General features: G+C 40.6%; 1 protein-coding gene and 1 long non-coding RNA gene across 2 annotated transcripts; one reads left to right on the plus strand and one right to left on the minus strand.

The window, feature by feature from the left end:
* Positions 1 to 1,146: 1,146 nt before the first annotated feature.
* LOC307036465 lies at positions 1,147 to 14,834 on the minus strand. The gene is made up of 2 exons (XR_013807361.1): positions 12,612 to 14,834; positions 1,147 to 5,162 (listed from the first exon to the last, which is right to left on the minus strand). It is a non-coding gene; the product is annotated as an uncharacterized lncRNA (long non-coding RNA).
* Positions 8,542 to 12,329, plus strand: LOC307036463 (E3 SUMO-protein ligase ZBED1-like). The gene is made up of 2 exons (XM_079676815.1): positions 8,542 to 10,780; positions 10,950 to 12,329. Exons 1-2 carry the CDS (start codon positions 9,548 to 9,550, stop codon positions 11,493 to 11,495), a joined length of 1,779 nt encoding a protein of 592 aa, XP_079532941.1. The 5' UTR covers positions 8,542 to 9,547; the 3' UTR covers positions 11,496 to 12,329.
* Positions 14,835 to 15,523: the final 689 nt, after the last annotated feature.

A 15,523-nucleotide genomic window follows, 5' to 3' on the forward strand; every position in this document is an offset into this window, starting at 1 on the left:
ATATCAAAACAATAACAAAATATATCCGTCGTAAACTAAACCGGAAACAGCAGTATATTTTATTTTGTTAACACTGTAAACAGCTTTTTAACCCGTACCTCCTACTGGTTAAAGCACGTTATTACACGTTTAGAGTAATTGCAATGCAGGAAGATTGTGTTGCTATTTAAAATGCCTTTTTCTTAATGTCTTTCATTTTTGTAAAGCACTTTTGAATGTGTTATATTTGATGAAAACATTTAAATATTAAAAGTACATACAAAATAGTGGGAAAGTAGAAGGTCAATGATATAAATATAGAATAGAAAATATCAAGAAGATACTGTAAATGATATCTAGAATAAAACAGTTTAGTGCCTGATAGGAGGATGTGCTAACTAATAAGGCTTTATTTCAACATTAAAGAATACTTTAGGTTAAGGTCTTCTTTTAAATAAGAAAAAAGCTTTGGGGGTATCTATTTACAGATAAATATTAAGCCTGACAAAGTCTAATATATTGCATGGTTTGTTTTGGAACTTGACAATCAACTTTCATGCAATGTTAACTATGTTGAAGCACTTATTTTAACCGAAATTATACATATTTATTATACTCTTATAAGATGTATGTAGATAGAATAATACATGTGCAGAATACGACAGTTATACGACAGGGTCTTTAATGAACGATTAGAGAATAACGAGTAATGAATATGCTTTACACGGATCTGCAAGATAAATATTTAGTCTTCTCAAGCACCAACTATCAAATATCTCTCCTGATTGTTGGCACTTGACAATCACCTTCACTGAATTTTACTCAGGTGTAACTAAAGTCAGTCATTAATCATTAATCCAAATCTGTAAAGTAACTTCAATAAATGTAGTGGAGTAAAAATACCAGGTTAACCTTAAAGAAAGCCCTCAGGATTATAAAAGACCCCCATCACCCCAGCCACAAACTGTTCTGTCTGCTGCCGTCTGGCAGGCGGTACTGCAGCATCAGGACTAAAACCACCAGACTCAGGGACAGTTTCATCCCACAGGCCATATAATAAGACTATTAAACACCTGAACTTTGAAACAACATCCATAACATTCATCTGGCTGCTACTGCAAGCAATTCTAGAACCCTGAAGGCAAAAGAGACTGAAAAGAGTCAAGGGAAGCTTATAAAAGTTAACAGCATTTAATTACACAAAATATGCGGTGGTGTACAAAATGAAATGTGCGAGTGGAGGCGCTCTCCACATCCGACCGGTCAGTTCAGGTCAGGGGGTCGAAGAGATCAATTCTTGGCTTGCTCTTCCTGTTGTCATCTGAGGTCTTCTCCTATTGGCCGGCGTTGTCGGGGGGCGGGTCCAATGCAATTCCTGCCTTTTTCTGTAGCTAAATTGCATCATTCTAGCGTCTGTGGTTATTTAAACATTCCCTGCTACACATTATTCAGCGTCAATAAATGAGTGCTAATCCCAGTGTGCTCATTGTACAACATCACATGTCATTTCACCTTGGTTCAAGGTTTGAAATCGTATGATTCCGCCAGATGCTAAATGCTAACCGGAAGTGACGAATTTTCAGAATAAAAGTGTTAAGCTAATAGTGAGAACTTCCGGTTTTTCAGAATAAAACTGATTTAAATCAAATAGTGTATTTAATTCAAATTACGCCATATCAACATTGATTTTAATTTCTAACAATCCCTCCTTACATACCATTTAAGGTATGTAAATAATATTGAAATCAATGCGTTCTTCATCCGAACATTGCATGCATGGTACATAACTCATAAAAGTCAAAAATACAAATAATACATATTCATCATAAATATAAAGTTTTTCATTTGTGCATAACTTCTATCTTAAACCTTTAATGTCACTTCGCAAAATAGCAGCAATTGGCTTGGTATGGAAAATGTCTAACGCCCTCCTTTCACATCATAAATCATCTTCATACTGTATCTGGTGTAAAGGCACTTGTTCCTTTACAAAGTATAAGAAGGATTAAACTATCTAAAAATAGCTAAATATTACTCTTTATTTAAACAAGTCTAGCGCCATTCTATCGGTCTGTTTTTATCTAACTGTTTGTGTCATCCTTTTACTGTGTCTCTGGTGCAATTTACGAATCTCTGCTGGCTCCAGTAGATATAGTTCTCTCCATCCACATTCTTGTTGGTTCTGGGACAGAGGAATAATAATTCAGAACCTGCTGATATTTGAATCTTACTACTTGGCATATGTTACAAACAAAAAACATCTTCTTGGTGAACTAAATAAAATCCTTGTAATCTTTCTCAAATCTAATATAACAATTAACTATTCCTGTTTGTGGTAAAAACACACTAACGTTATGTAATACAATTTCATTATGATTCAAAAACAACTAAAGTCATGATGATGTCAGAGTGAATGATTTCCTGAGTGTGTCTGTCCTGTAAGGTACGTCATTCTCTGCTTGGATCGTGTGCAGAAATCCCATCGATTGCACCTGGCAATACTGCTTCTACCTATCTTTTATCAAGCTGAAAAATGAATACAGAAATCCAACATACTGTCATCAAATGTCTTTCTATTATGAATTTAAATGAAATGTATATCCCCATAATGATAATAATAACCTAAACAATAAAGTCTATGGCCTTTACTTCTTTTACCAGGCTAGTTACAAGATGTTGTCAAAATTAAATTCTGTCTCATTACATTACTATGTTTCAGCTTAACTGTTATGTTCTTTCTACATTTCAAACCTCAGGTACTTTAATATCTGTTGAAATATTACAAAATTGTTTCATTATCACAGGTCAACTTTTTCGGTATTCCATTCTGGAATTAGATCTCTTACAGTAGCCCCTTGGCCACTGATTCTGCATCTGTGTTACCTGTTATAACTCAATCAATATTAGAAACATGTCAACATTCACCAAACAGTATATTATCCCTAGATATGGAGCAGGTTAATCCTAAAACTATCTTCAATGCTCAGTTTGAACATCTGGGTTGGGGTGGAAAGTTTCTTTCAATCCTTAAAGAAAAAATTTAAATTGTGAATTTTACATTTACATGTTGACATTATACATTATACACACTCCCCCCTATTTACACATGAACTCATGTGTAACAAAATCCTGTAATGGGGAGGGGGAAAACACTTTCAGGTAAATATTGGTTAGGGACATAACGAACATTGTTTACAATTTTAGACCCATTATTATTATTTCCACAGTAAACACTTCAGTGAAAATAAGTGTTTCTCTCCGTCTTTCAGGCCCAAAAGAAACAAAATCTTCAGATTTTAGATTGAGTTTTACATTTGCAAACCGCCAACTCCTGTGGGAATAAAATATCATCAAGTAGATTAGAAACGGGTCACATGTCCGGTTTCCCCTTTTTATGGAATTTTTAGGAAACCTCTCGTTTCCCTTGGAGCTCCAAAATAATATGTTAGTCCAAAAACATGCTTGGTTAGTTATTGTTTTAGAATCATGCAGTTACACTGATCACATGCCGGCATTCATTCACACTCACACTATCTGGTTGTCAAGTCAGGTTTGGTTTGGTGACTGACCCCAGGGTCAGTCATTGACAGTGCTTTTGTCACACTGTCAGTCAGGGTCAAAGGTAATTTGGTCTCAGTCTTTTGGCCATGTCGTGCTCTGCAGAGTCTTTTCAGAGGTATTTCAGCATGTGGAGCGCCATTCCTTATTCATTCACGATTTCAACTATGATTTTCAAGATGGTTCTAACTTTCCTTTTGGACTTCTGCCTCCCATCTTTCCTGAAACTTGGTACAAAACTCACTTCCTTATAGTACTACTGATACTGCAATTCATTTACACCTAATTAGTATTACAATGTCTAATAGATCTAATTCAGAAACTTGTGTACATAACTATTATCTTGAGTCAAACCATTACTAGGATCTGTGTAGCTCTGCTATGTATTTCATATATCTTCAATTCTGGTCCACTTAAAAAACAACGTTAAACTCTTTAGCAGTGTGTGGAACCTTGGGTGTCCGAACATGTAACAATTACTCCCTCCTTTATCAAGGATTTTAAAACAGAAGTCATTTCATATTTCCATCTGAAAGCCCTCCTATGGTAATAAGTATGCTACAATGGAGAAATCAACACTTCAGATTGGAATACTATATTTGGCTTGGCACGAGCTCTTCCTTTAACATGATCCATACAAATACAGATGTGTCTTATAGAGTGGTTCCTAAAACTATCCTTTTAATGGTGATCAATATTGTAACAAATGAGATCACACGTGAATAAAAATCTTTAAAAGATTAATTTGTTAACATGATGAAAAGATTGAAGCATATGGTTCTACTCTGTACTCCACAACACCCACTGCTTAAAGTGGAGTGAATATTTCCATCATGTCTCCCTCAGTGTGATTTTCTCATTTTACTTTAATAGTTTCCTCTTTACTGCTATTTTTAATTTACAAATTGATTAATTCATGGTTAATAAATCTGTTTGTCTTTATGTATTTATCAAGTGAATTCAAGTTATTTAAATGTGGTCTCTTTTATGTGCGTTTGTGAATAAGTGTGTTTATGTGTAAACTCACTCATTCCCGTTCTCCTTTTCTCCTCCTCTGGTTGTCTCAAGCCGTGACCCCGGCCTCCTCACTTCTAATCGACCATGCCAACTCCTCTGATTCTGTCTTCTCTTCAGTCCATCAGCTCTTGAATCCATCCGCTGTAACTCTTTTAGGCAGCCTTTGGCCCAGTTACATCTGCAGCCCACATCATGCCACTGTTCTTGTACTGCTTTTTATATGTCATCTCCTCCTTTACAGTCTCTTCGCTGTTTATATGGAGGGCGGATTCTGCTCTCAAGTTTCACACTTTGCTCTTGCCAAATCTCGTGGCTCAGCTTGGAACTTCATGCCCGGTCTGAGGGACTGATGAGAGTATCTCTGTATGTCAGCAAGCCGTTTGGTTCTGGATGCCTCAGGTGGAGATAGTTCTGGCTGCAGTTCTGTTGTTGATGTTGTTGTTGTTGTTGTTGTTGTTGTTGTTTCAGCTCTGGTTCTCTGTCTGTTTGATGGAGAAGGAGGAGTCTCCTGTTGGGTTAGGTCTTTTGTCTGCTTGGCGGGACGGGGTCGTAGCCTTTCTGACTCAGAGGGGGAGTCCAGGTCTCGGGACGCATTATCTATAAGAAATCTAGCACACTGAGGTTAAATAAATCGAACCCTTTCCACTCTGTCCCTTTCTAATCATACTATCCGTCTTACTTGTTAAATGCCATCTAAACAACACAATGAATGTCTACTAATGATATTACAAATACTCCCTCTAAAAATTGTTTCATCCATTGCTACATATTTACCCAACCTGACTCTTTCAGGAAACCATTTTCTCCTATAAATTGAAACACCTGTTTCAAGCATCACATATTTCACACTACGAAAGAACATCTCCATATTTTCTCCAATATTTTAAATCCCACTGTTACTTAGAACAATAGTAAACCTGCAGAGCACACTAATCAGATTACAGTAATGACATTTGAATCAAGTTTAGGCCTATGTCTACTTTCCATTATACTTATTACTTTTAGTGAACATTTATTTATATTGTCTAAATCCCTTGTCTATGGTGTGCAAACAGTTCGAGTATAAAAAGGTGTTTTTCTCTATGTATTTACACTCCACGGATTCTTGAGTTTACTCATCTCCTGGTGCTGTCGTTGTAAAAATGTTTGATTCCTTATTGTTTTGAACCAGTTTTCCAAAATCAGTTCTAACTGCCGTTCCGTTTCTGCAAATGTAGCGGTGCGGCTACACACTGTAAGTGGGTGCCAACATGTTCCTTTTTTAACTTTGATCCGGAGTGCATCTGCAGTGCGTTCTACAACTTCCCACGGTCCACTCCATACAGGTTGCAACAACTTCATCTTGTGGATTTTTACATTTACCCAATTCCCTGGTCCAACAGAAATATTCGTCATGGCCCTGGCATATGCTTCCGCCTCAATTTTTCTCATATCTAACACTGGTTCTCCTCTGTATTGTGAGGTGATACCTTGTGGTGGATATTGCTGAGTGGGGCAATCTCTGGCCAAATGTCTACAATCACCACATATGAAGCAGCCACCATCTCTTCTTCCTCTTGAGCGTTGCTTTCCTCTCCATTGTCCCTTTTGTTGATGCTGTATGGGAGTGTATACCTGAGCTGGCGGCTGTACTTGTGTAGGAAGATACACAGGTATTTGCTGTTGCTGGAATTGTGTGGGAAGATACTGCGGTGCTTGTGGCTGTACTTGCGTAGGAGGATACACAGGTGTCTGCTGTTGAAGATACTGCTGTGCTTGTGGCTGTACTTGCGTAGGAAGATACACAGGTATCTGCTGAACTTGGTTTTGTGGACATACACTTCCTCCTCCGCTTTGTTGGTTCTGCATTTGATTCTCTGGTTCTTCCTGAGTTTGAACTGTTGGAGGTGTCCACCCTGCCTTCTCTGCTAGTATGGCCATCTGATTAGCTTCAGTATCTTTCTCAGCCACCTGCATCTTCAAAAGTATTTTTTCCAGTTTCTTTGTTTCTTCATCATCTTCCTTTGTTATTTCCTGGCATTTGATGTCATGGTGAATGAGATGTAGTCTCCATTCTTCTGGGATTTTAGCTTCTAACCCCACCACATCTCTAAGGCGTGCCTGCACTGATTGGGGAAGGGCTTTAATGACCGCGTCCTTCCACAGCATTGTGACAGCCGGCGAAACGTCATGTCGTTCTCCAGTACAGTCCTCCCACACTCCTTCACATCTCTTCAGGAAGGCATTCATGTTTTCCTCCGTGCCTTTCCTCAGGCCGGTGAGGGCATGTAAACTGCGTGTTGTCGGGTAGATGTGACGAATAGCAGCCCAATAATTCGACCTGATGTAGTTGAATGAAGTGTCATCTGGGTCGTGCGTGCAATTGGCCTCGGAATCTACTGCTCTTGCTTCCAGTCGTCCTTCAATCCGTCCGAGCAGGGCCCTCATGTCTCCCAAGCACAGGTGGTCTTGGGCTGTGTATCTCTCCAGATCAGTCACCCACTTCTGACCTCCTTTCGTGAGTGGAGGTAGTTTTGCCACTAATGCTTCCATGTCCCTGTGAGTCCATGATTGGTATTGAAATCCTCCTCTTCCAGCCGCTATCAATGGCATGGAGGTATGTGCACCGGTCTTGGATCTTTTAGTTTTCTTGGTTCTTCTCATTTTGGGGCATTTCCCAGGGTAATGTTGCTCATTTTCGTCGCTACTATTATTCTCAGGAGGAGATGCAAAACCGCGTTGTTGCTGTGACTGTTCATGGTATGGGGAGTGTTTACTGGTTTCAGACTGTACCGCAGGCGTCATCTTCACCTCCCTGTCCTTCGGAATAGTCAGGAGAGTAGTTTGTTCTGCGTTTTCTTTGAGTTCTTCGTTCTTCTTGTTCTCTCCTTTCTCTCTGTTGTCTATCTGCCTTCATGTCCTGAAATCTTACATCTTCTTGTCGTCTTTCCGCCAGAAGTTGTTGGTATTTATCTTCCTCCCTTTGTCTTTCGGCAATAATGTCATTATGGGCTTCAACTGCCTTTCGTCTCTCTTCAATAATGTCATTATGTGCTTCATCTGCTTTTCGTCTCTCTTCCATTCCTCTGTTGAGCTGCTCTTCCATTCTTCTGTTGAGTTCCTTTTCCATTATTCTGCCGAGTTCTTCCATTCTTCTGTTGGATTCTTCCTCTCTTCTGCAGAGTTCTGCTTCCATTCTTCTGTTGGATTCTTCCTCTCTTCTGCAGAGTTCTGCTTCCATTCTTCTGCTGAGTTCTTCCATTCTTCTGTTGGTCTCCTCTTCCATTCTTCTGCTGAGTTCTACCACATGTAAGCTGTTTGTCAATCCTTGGCTGGCATCTTCCAGATGGAATACCAGACTTGCAACCATAGCTTTTCTTTTTTCAGCTCTGTTCATAGCAATGTTTTCAGGTCCATACCAAGAGGGTTGTCCGGCTTTGATCCATGCTTTTTCCTGTTGTAGGTATTCAGCATTCTCATGTTCAACTACAGCTTTTCTATGGGCTTCCGTTGGTCCAGGCTGATCATCTGCTGGAATCAATCCTCTCGTTTGCCACTGTTCTAACAGTTTCTCCATTTGGTTCCATATCCTCTGTCTTTTACTTGAAACTGTTAAAGCATCTGATCTGATTTTTACCCTTTCCTTGATATCTGCAGTTGAGCCTGGCTCTGCGACTGGTCTCAACTTGGTGTCTTTTGGCGACATGTTTAAGTACTTGGATAATATTATTAAGTTATCAAAGATGAAAAACTAATCCTCTAAATAGTACCTTTGTATTCTTTATAAAGATATCCTATGTCACCTGAACTTAACTTTAAAATCTGGTTGTTGTTTTTTGTTTTGTTTTTTTCAAATAAATTAAAATGTTGGAAAATCAAAATCAAAATCAGACAAATTAAATTAACATTTTGAAATTATGCAAATTTTAAAATCTGAATAAAGAAATAAAAATGAACAGGAGTTGACTTAGTAATATGAAAATAGGAATATGGTGCAAATCCTAATAAACCGTGTACAGTGTATACTCAAGTTTATGAAATTATGCAAATGTCATAAAATGAGTCAACTACAATACTTCAATTCAAAGAAACCTCCTGTAATCTTTATCTGTGTGGTGAAGAATGTATTAACTGTAATACTTATTATGTCCGCTAGGGGAGCTGTTTTATTTTTGAACTCCTCTCAAATGTATCAACTAGTACTTCCGGTTCATAAACCTACTTCCTGTTTATTTCCCCAAAATAATAAAGTTCAAATGACTTTCTTTGAAAAGCATGAAAAACAAAACAACTCAATCTACTCTCAACGTTCATCTACACCATCCCTGTGTATTTAATCAGTAATTACCGGTTGTATCTTCACTCAAACTACTTCATCATCTAGTAATGCCAACTGGCTAGCTAACTAGCTTAGCAGTATAGCATAAACCTCATGTGACTGGGGGAAGGGGAACACTCAACATGTGCAGATTAAAACCACACTGCTTGACAATACAAAACAACACAATCTTCATTTATCTTAGCTCTAAATTCTTTCGATGCTGACCTTAAAAGCTGATCTCATACCAATCTTGTACACAATCGTTTCGGCTTAGAACATTGCACAAAAATATACTTTTCGGCTTAAAAACTCCACACAATATACTTTATTAAACCAGACTACGCCGGTTTAACACATCAAACATATAGACTAACATGAATGGACCCAGTCCAGTGTAAACCAGATCAAGTCTGGTACCTCCCCAGAAGGTCTTAATACTATGTAATATTCACATTAATCGGGCGGCGCCGAGGATACAACAGAGATGAATAGAAACACTATATACAATCTCCACTAGGGATGGGCATGATTAATCGATGATCGATAATTGATCGTTAAGGATTTTGTCGATTTCGTATTTTTCTTATCGATGATCGGTAATAAAACATCCTACCAGCAGGGGGCGATATAGCGTAAGGAGTCGCGACAGCAGAGAAAACTTCCTGCGAGCTGCTCACTCACAAAGATAACAACATGAAGCGCGCGAAACGAAGTCCGGTGTGGGACCATTTTGAGATAAAAAACGAGTCCGCTCACTGTATACACTGCGACACGGTTTACAAGTACAACACGACAACAACTCCGATGATGTACCACTTAAAGAGCCTTCATCCCAGCGTGTTAAGAGGCACTGAATCCTCCGTTCAGCCCACCATCACCTCAGTTTTAAACCGGAGGAGCTGTGATGCGAAGCGGGCGGAGAAAATCACAGAAAGTATCGCCAAAATGATTGAAGTGGACATCTTCCCCACAAGTGTCGTCGAGGGGAAAGGATTTAGAGATGTGGTTAGTTTACTTGAACCAGCGTATCAGATTCCCTCACGGCGCACTATCACCAGGGTCATAGAAACCCACTACAAGGAGCGAAAACAGGAGCTCCTAAACAAGTTAGCCACAGCAGCTAGTGTTGCTATAACAACAGACTGTTGGACCGCTTTAACAGCGGAGAGCTACATCACTATCACATGCCACTACATTTGCGACAACTGGCAAATGAATTCAGCGGTCCTGCTCACTGAAAGCCTTCCAGGCCGGCATACTGCCGACCTTCTCGCTGAGAAGATGAATGAAGCTGTAGAGCAGTGGGGATTTGAAGCCAGAGTTATCGCCTGCGTCCACGACAACGCGGCCAACATTACGGCTGCCAACAATCCCACCAGAGTCAGCTGGGTGTCTGTTGCTTGCTTTGCACATATTCTCCAATTAGCCATAAATGACGGGTTTGCTCTATACCTGCATCGGGTCATCTCTGCAGCTGGTAAACTCGTTAGCCACTTTAATCACAGCACTGTGGCAACCAATGCGCTTAAGGAGAAGCAGGAGCAAATGGGCCTCGCCACCCACCGGCTTATTCAATCGTGCAAAACACGGTGGAACTCAGTCTGTGAGATGTTTGAGCGACTTGTGGAGCAGCGCTGGGCTGTTGTTGCTGTCCTCTCGGACAGAACCCTGACCAAGCTTCAAGATGCCAGGGTCCTGGAGCCGAAGGATGAGCACTGGCGGCTCATGGAGGACGCACAGCCTGTGTTAGCAGCACTTAAGTGTGTCACAACTGCCATGTCTGCCGAGAAGGACGTCTCCATCTCAAACATTTATCCAGTAAGCTTCAGCCTCATCAACACCCATCTCATGCGGAGAGAAGGAGACGAGACCAGAGTAACCGAATTCAAGACCAAAGTGAAGTCCTCCCTCAGCAACAGAATGAAGGTAAACTAACTAATTAGTTGACATGACACTCATAATAAATAGCCGCTGATGACGAGACTGACATAGGCATAGCTAAATGTCGCTTATGTGCTTTGCTTATTTAGATATGGCATATTTTCAAACGTTTTTTATCGATCATCCGACATTTTTCTATAATTTATTTATACAGGTTTGGTCTGACGAGTTTGTGACATCCGCCCCAATGATTGCATCCATGCTGGATCCCCGTCACAAGCATTTGAGCTTTCTTTCGCCACCACAGAGACTAATTGCTAATGCTAAACTGGTTGAACTGGGAGAGGCAATTGATGCAGGTGAGGCGGCTATCCCACAGACTGGGAGAGAGGAGGCGGTGTTGTCATGCCGGGGAAGTCCCACAACTGTCACTGCCACTACGCACGTTTCTGCGATGGCACTTCTCCTGGGGGAGCAATACTCATCTACCCCACAGGACACTGGCATTGAAACAGAGACTCAGAACTTTCTGAGGGACATACCCCCACCTCTGGAGTGCAGCCCGACTGATTGGTGGAAAGTGAACGGTGGAAAGTTTCCCAGGCTGGCTAAATTAGCTAGACGCTATCTCTGCATCCCCGCCACCTCGGTCCCGTCAGAGCGGGTCTTTTCAGCCGCTGGACTGACCGTCACTCGGCTCCGTTCACGTCTCACCCCCGAGCATGTTAACATGCTAATTTTCCTCAACAAAAACCAGTAGGTTAAGTAAGCTATAGCCTCCTAACCACCGTAGCCTTTAGTCAGACCGAGGCCTATAACGTGTTATTGTTTTGTGTTTACTATTGTTAGTTAAAGTTTTATATCTAAAATAGGCGGAATTGTATTTATTTTGTTTGAGAACACTGGCTCTTATGTTGTTAATATCCCCGACGCCTCCGACATTTGTTTTGTTTATTGTTTGCACATTTAAACACAGAAGTGAGTTTCTGATACTATTGTTAGTTAATGTTTTATGTCTAAAATAGGCGGAATTGTATTTATTTTGTTTGAGAACACTGGCTCTTATTTTGTTAATATCCCCGACGCCTCCGCGACATTTCTTTTGTTTATTGTTTGCACATTTAAACACAGGAGTTTCTCATTATACTATTGTTAGTTAATGTTTTATGTCTAAAAGAGGCGGAATTGTATTTATTTTGTTTTTGTTTGTTTTAAGAACACTGGCTCTTATTTTTTTAATGTCGCGGAGGCGTCGGGGATATTTCTTTTGTTTAACATTTGCACATTTAAATAAACATAAAAGTGAGTTTCTCACTTCTGTTATTCTGTATCGACCTGCATTAATGTTCACGTGTTCTGTTAACGGTTGTTTTATGGTCAGGCTTCTGTGAGGAGAGCAGTTAGGGGCGGGGTGGAGAGCAGAGGGCTTTTTGAGTGCGTGTCTGTGTGGGCGCGTGCGTGTGGGTGAGAAAGGCTGCATGTTAGGGAGAGGAAGAGCAGCACGTTGTTGAGCGGTTTGTTGTTTTTGGTTGTTTTGGCGTGGTCCCGGCCCACAGTGACCCTTCCTGTAACCGCAATAAAGCTGTTAAGATTGTATACGCTTCGCTCGTCATTCCGACCTGTCCGGGTGGACGTTACAATACGTCATACAGTTTTTTTGACGGGTATAAATGTTAACGATTAATCGATAATTGATCGTTAACGTCTCACGATGATCGATTAAAGAGATTTCTTAAAATGCCCATCCCTAATCTCCACACCACTCGCAATCACCACATTATCACCACAGATCAATCTACAGATCACTACCAACGCTTGCACCTAATGTAAGTTATTTAACTATACAGTTTTTGAATTGAACAGGTAACTGTCTCACCTTTCGTTTAGGCCCAGCCAAAAACTCCAGCAGTGAGTCTGTAGCCTGTCCTCCCTTTGTGCAGCCTGGTGTGATGCTAGTTAGCTTGCAGCCTTCCCCTCTACTCAGCTCTATCCTGCTTCAGGTCCACCCAGGGACGCCAAATTGAAAGCAATTCTAGAACCCTGAAGGCAAGAGAGACTGAAAAGAGTCAAGGGAAGCTTATAAAAGTTAACAGCATTTAATTACACAAAATATGCGGTGGTGTACAAAATGAAATGTGCGAGTGGAGGCGCTCTCCACATCCGACCGGTCAGTTCAGGTCAGGGGGTCGAAGAGATCAATTCTTGGCTTGCTCTTCCTGTTGTCATCTGAGGTCTTCTCCTATTGGCCGGCGTTGTCGGGGGGCGGGTCCAATGCAATTCCCGCCTTTTTCTGTAGCTAAATTGCATCATTCTAGCGTCTGTGGTTATTTAAACATTCCCTGCTACACATTATTCAGCGTCAATAAATGAGTGCTAATCCCAGTGTGCTCAGTGTACAACATCACATGTCATTTCACCTTGGTTCAAGGTTTGAAATCGTATGATTCCGCCAGATGCTAAATGCTAACCGGAAGTGACGAATTTTCAGAATAAAAGTGTTAAGCTAATAGTGAGAACTTCCGGTTTTTCAGAATAAAACTGATTTAAATCAAATAGTGTATTTAATTCAAATTACGCCATATCAACATTGATTTTAATTTCTAACACTACTTAGAAATTATTTATCTAATATATCATATTCCAATCACTTGTATATTGACTCTTATTGCACTATTTCACTATTTTTTCTGTGTATCTGTTTTATTGTGTTGCACTGTTGGAGGAGCCTGTGACCTAAGGGGGGGGGGTGGGGGGGTTGGACACGTTCGATTCCTGTTTTGAATAGTGTGCCGTCGATGGGTTTCATTCCATTTCAAAGTGCTTTTTGACGCTCCGTGTAAACTTCGAACACTGCCACTCCAACATCCAATCACAGAGCTTGAGGATTGATCACGGGCTTTTTCAAGCTAAGCACATGGTGTAGTCCCAAACGATAGCTGAGGATTCTGGGTAGTGTAGTGTCTTCTTCCATCCAAAAACTCCGAAAAAATATTTGTTTCTCCGAATCAAAGGGGGAAAATACAAAAGCATTGTACACCATTCAAACCAATCAATGTTGTGTAATTAACAAGGATAATCTGGTGTTTTTGAGTTGATGAGTAGTGCAGATATCACTGTAAAATCAATCGACAGTAAGGAGCATACTTACTTCCGGGTGTAAAATTCTCCGTTATCCAATGGGAATGGACGCTCGTAATACAATAAAAGGGACATGATCATTATCTTTTAAATAACGTTAACTAAAGGGAACAATCTATTTGACACAGCTGAAGCTCTGGCGTTCCTTAAAAACTAACTAATTTAATAAAAATCACAGTTGCATTACACACAATGCACTGTTTTTTGAGAACCAAAATTCGTAACTAATGCACCATAATACATTCTGATGAAAAATAAAAATGATTATGAATACAAATAAAATAAAAGAAGCCTCCCGTGAGTTACTACAAGCTATAAAGTAGATTTCAAAAACATTTTATAGAATAAAAGTTCACTGCTGGACGTTGTAGAAATGCTTGTGTGCACCACGACAAAGGAACCTCATTCACTTTACATAGGGGTTGTTTGCGTGGTGCAGACACGTGAATGTAACAAACTTTGTGATTCCACCACGCAATGTGGTGTTAAGGAGTCGTGGTGGAGTCACGCATTCTGGTGAGATCAGGTTGAAATAATCAGTAGCCATCTTGTTTCGACCGCATGTCAAACAAACACATGGCAGTTGCCATTTTATGAAATGCAAATTCAAAGGGCTCCTTTGTTTGTTCTCCATTCAGCCTCACAGGGCAAATCATTGTTTTTGACCTCCATCTTGTAAAGAACAAATCATTCTTCTTGTACAGTAGTTGAAGTTTGGTGTTTGTTAAGAAGGATTATTGTATTCTTCACTGTGCAGTATAGCCAGATATTGGATTCCATTGATAGCAGCTGGAAAAGGAGGATTTCAATACCAATCATGGACTCACAGGGACATGGAAGCATTAGTGGGAACACGACCTCCACTCACGAAAGGAGGTCAGAAGTGGGTGAATGATCTGGAGAGATACACAGCCCAAGACCACCTATGCTCAGGAGACATGAGGGCCCTGTTCGGACCGATTGAAGGACGACTGGAGGCAAAAGCAATAGATTCCGAGGCCAATTGCACGCACGACCCATATGACACTTCATTCAACTACATCAGGTCGAGCTATTGGGCTGCTATTCGTCACATCTACCCAACAACACGCAGTTTACATACCCTCACCAGCTTGAGGAAGGAGCCGGGGGAAGACATGCATGCCTTCTTGAAGAGATGTGAAGGGGTTTGGGAGGCCAGCACGGGAGAACAACATTATGTTTCTCTATCTGTTGAAATGTTGTGGAAGAACGCTGTCATTAAAGCCCTTCCCTCATCAGTGCAAGCAGGCCTGGGAGACGTGGTGGGATTAGACACTAAAACCATTGAAGAATGGAGACAACATCTCATTCACCACGATATCAGATACCAGACAACAAAGACGGAAATTGATGAAGACGACAAAATCCTAGCTAGGAGACTCTTGAAGATACAAATAGCTGAGAAAGATACCGAAGCTAATAGAAACAAGAAAGTGGCAAAGCAAATGGCCATACTAGCAGAGAAGACCTTACTAACAGAGACCGTAGTGCTGACACCCCCAACAGTTCCAAGCTCAGGAAGTGCCAGACAATCAGATACAGAATCAACAAAGAGGAGGAGGTTTCCAAGGAAAAGGAAGAGGCAGAGGAAGAGGTGTCCAGAATGGTGGTTGCTTCAAATGTGGACAG

This window comes from Notothenia rossii (assembly GCF_949606895.1).
Source record: "Notothenia rossii genome assembly, chromosome: 4".
Classification (NCBI taxonomy): domain Eukaryota; kingdom Metazoa; phylum Chordata; class Actinopteri; order Perciformes; family Nototheniidae; genus Notothenia; species Notothenia rossii.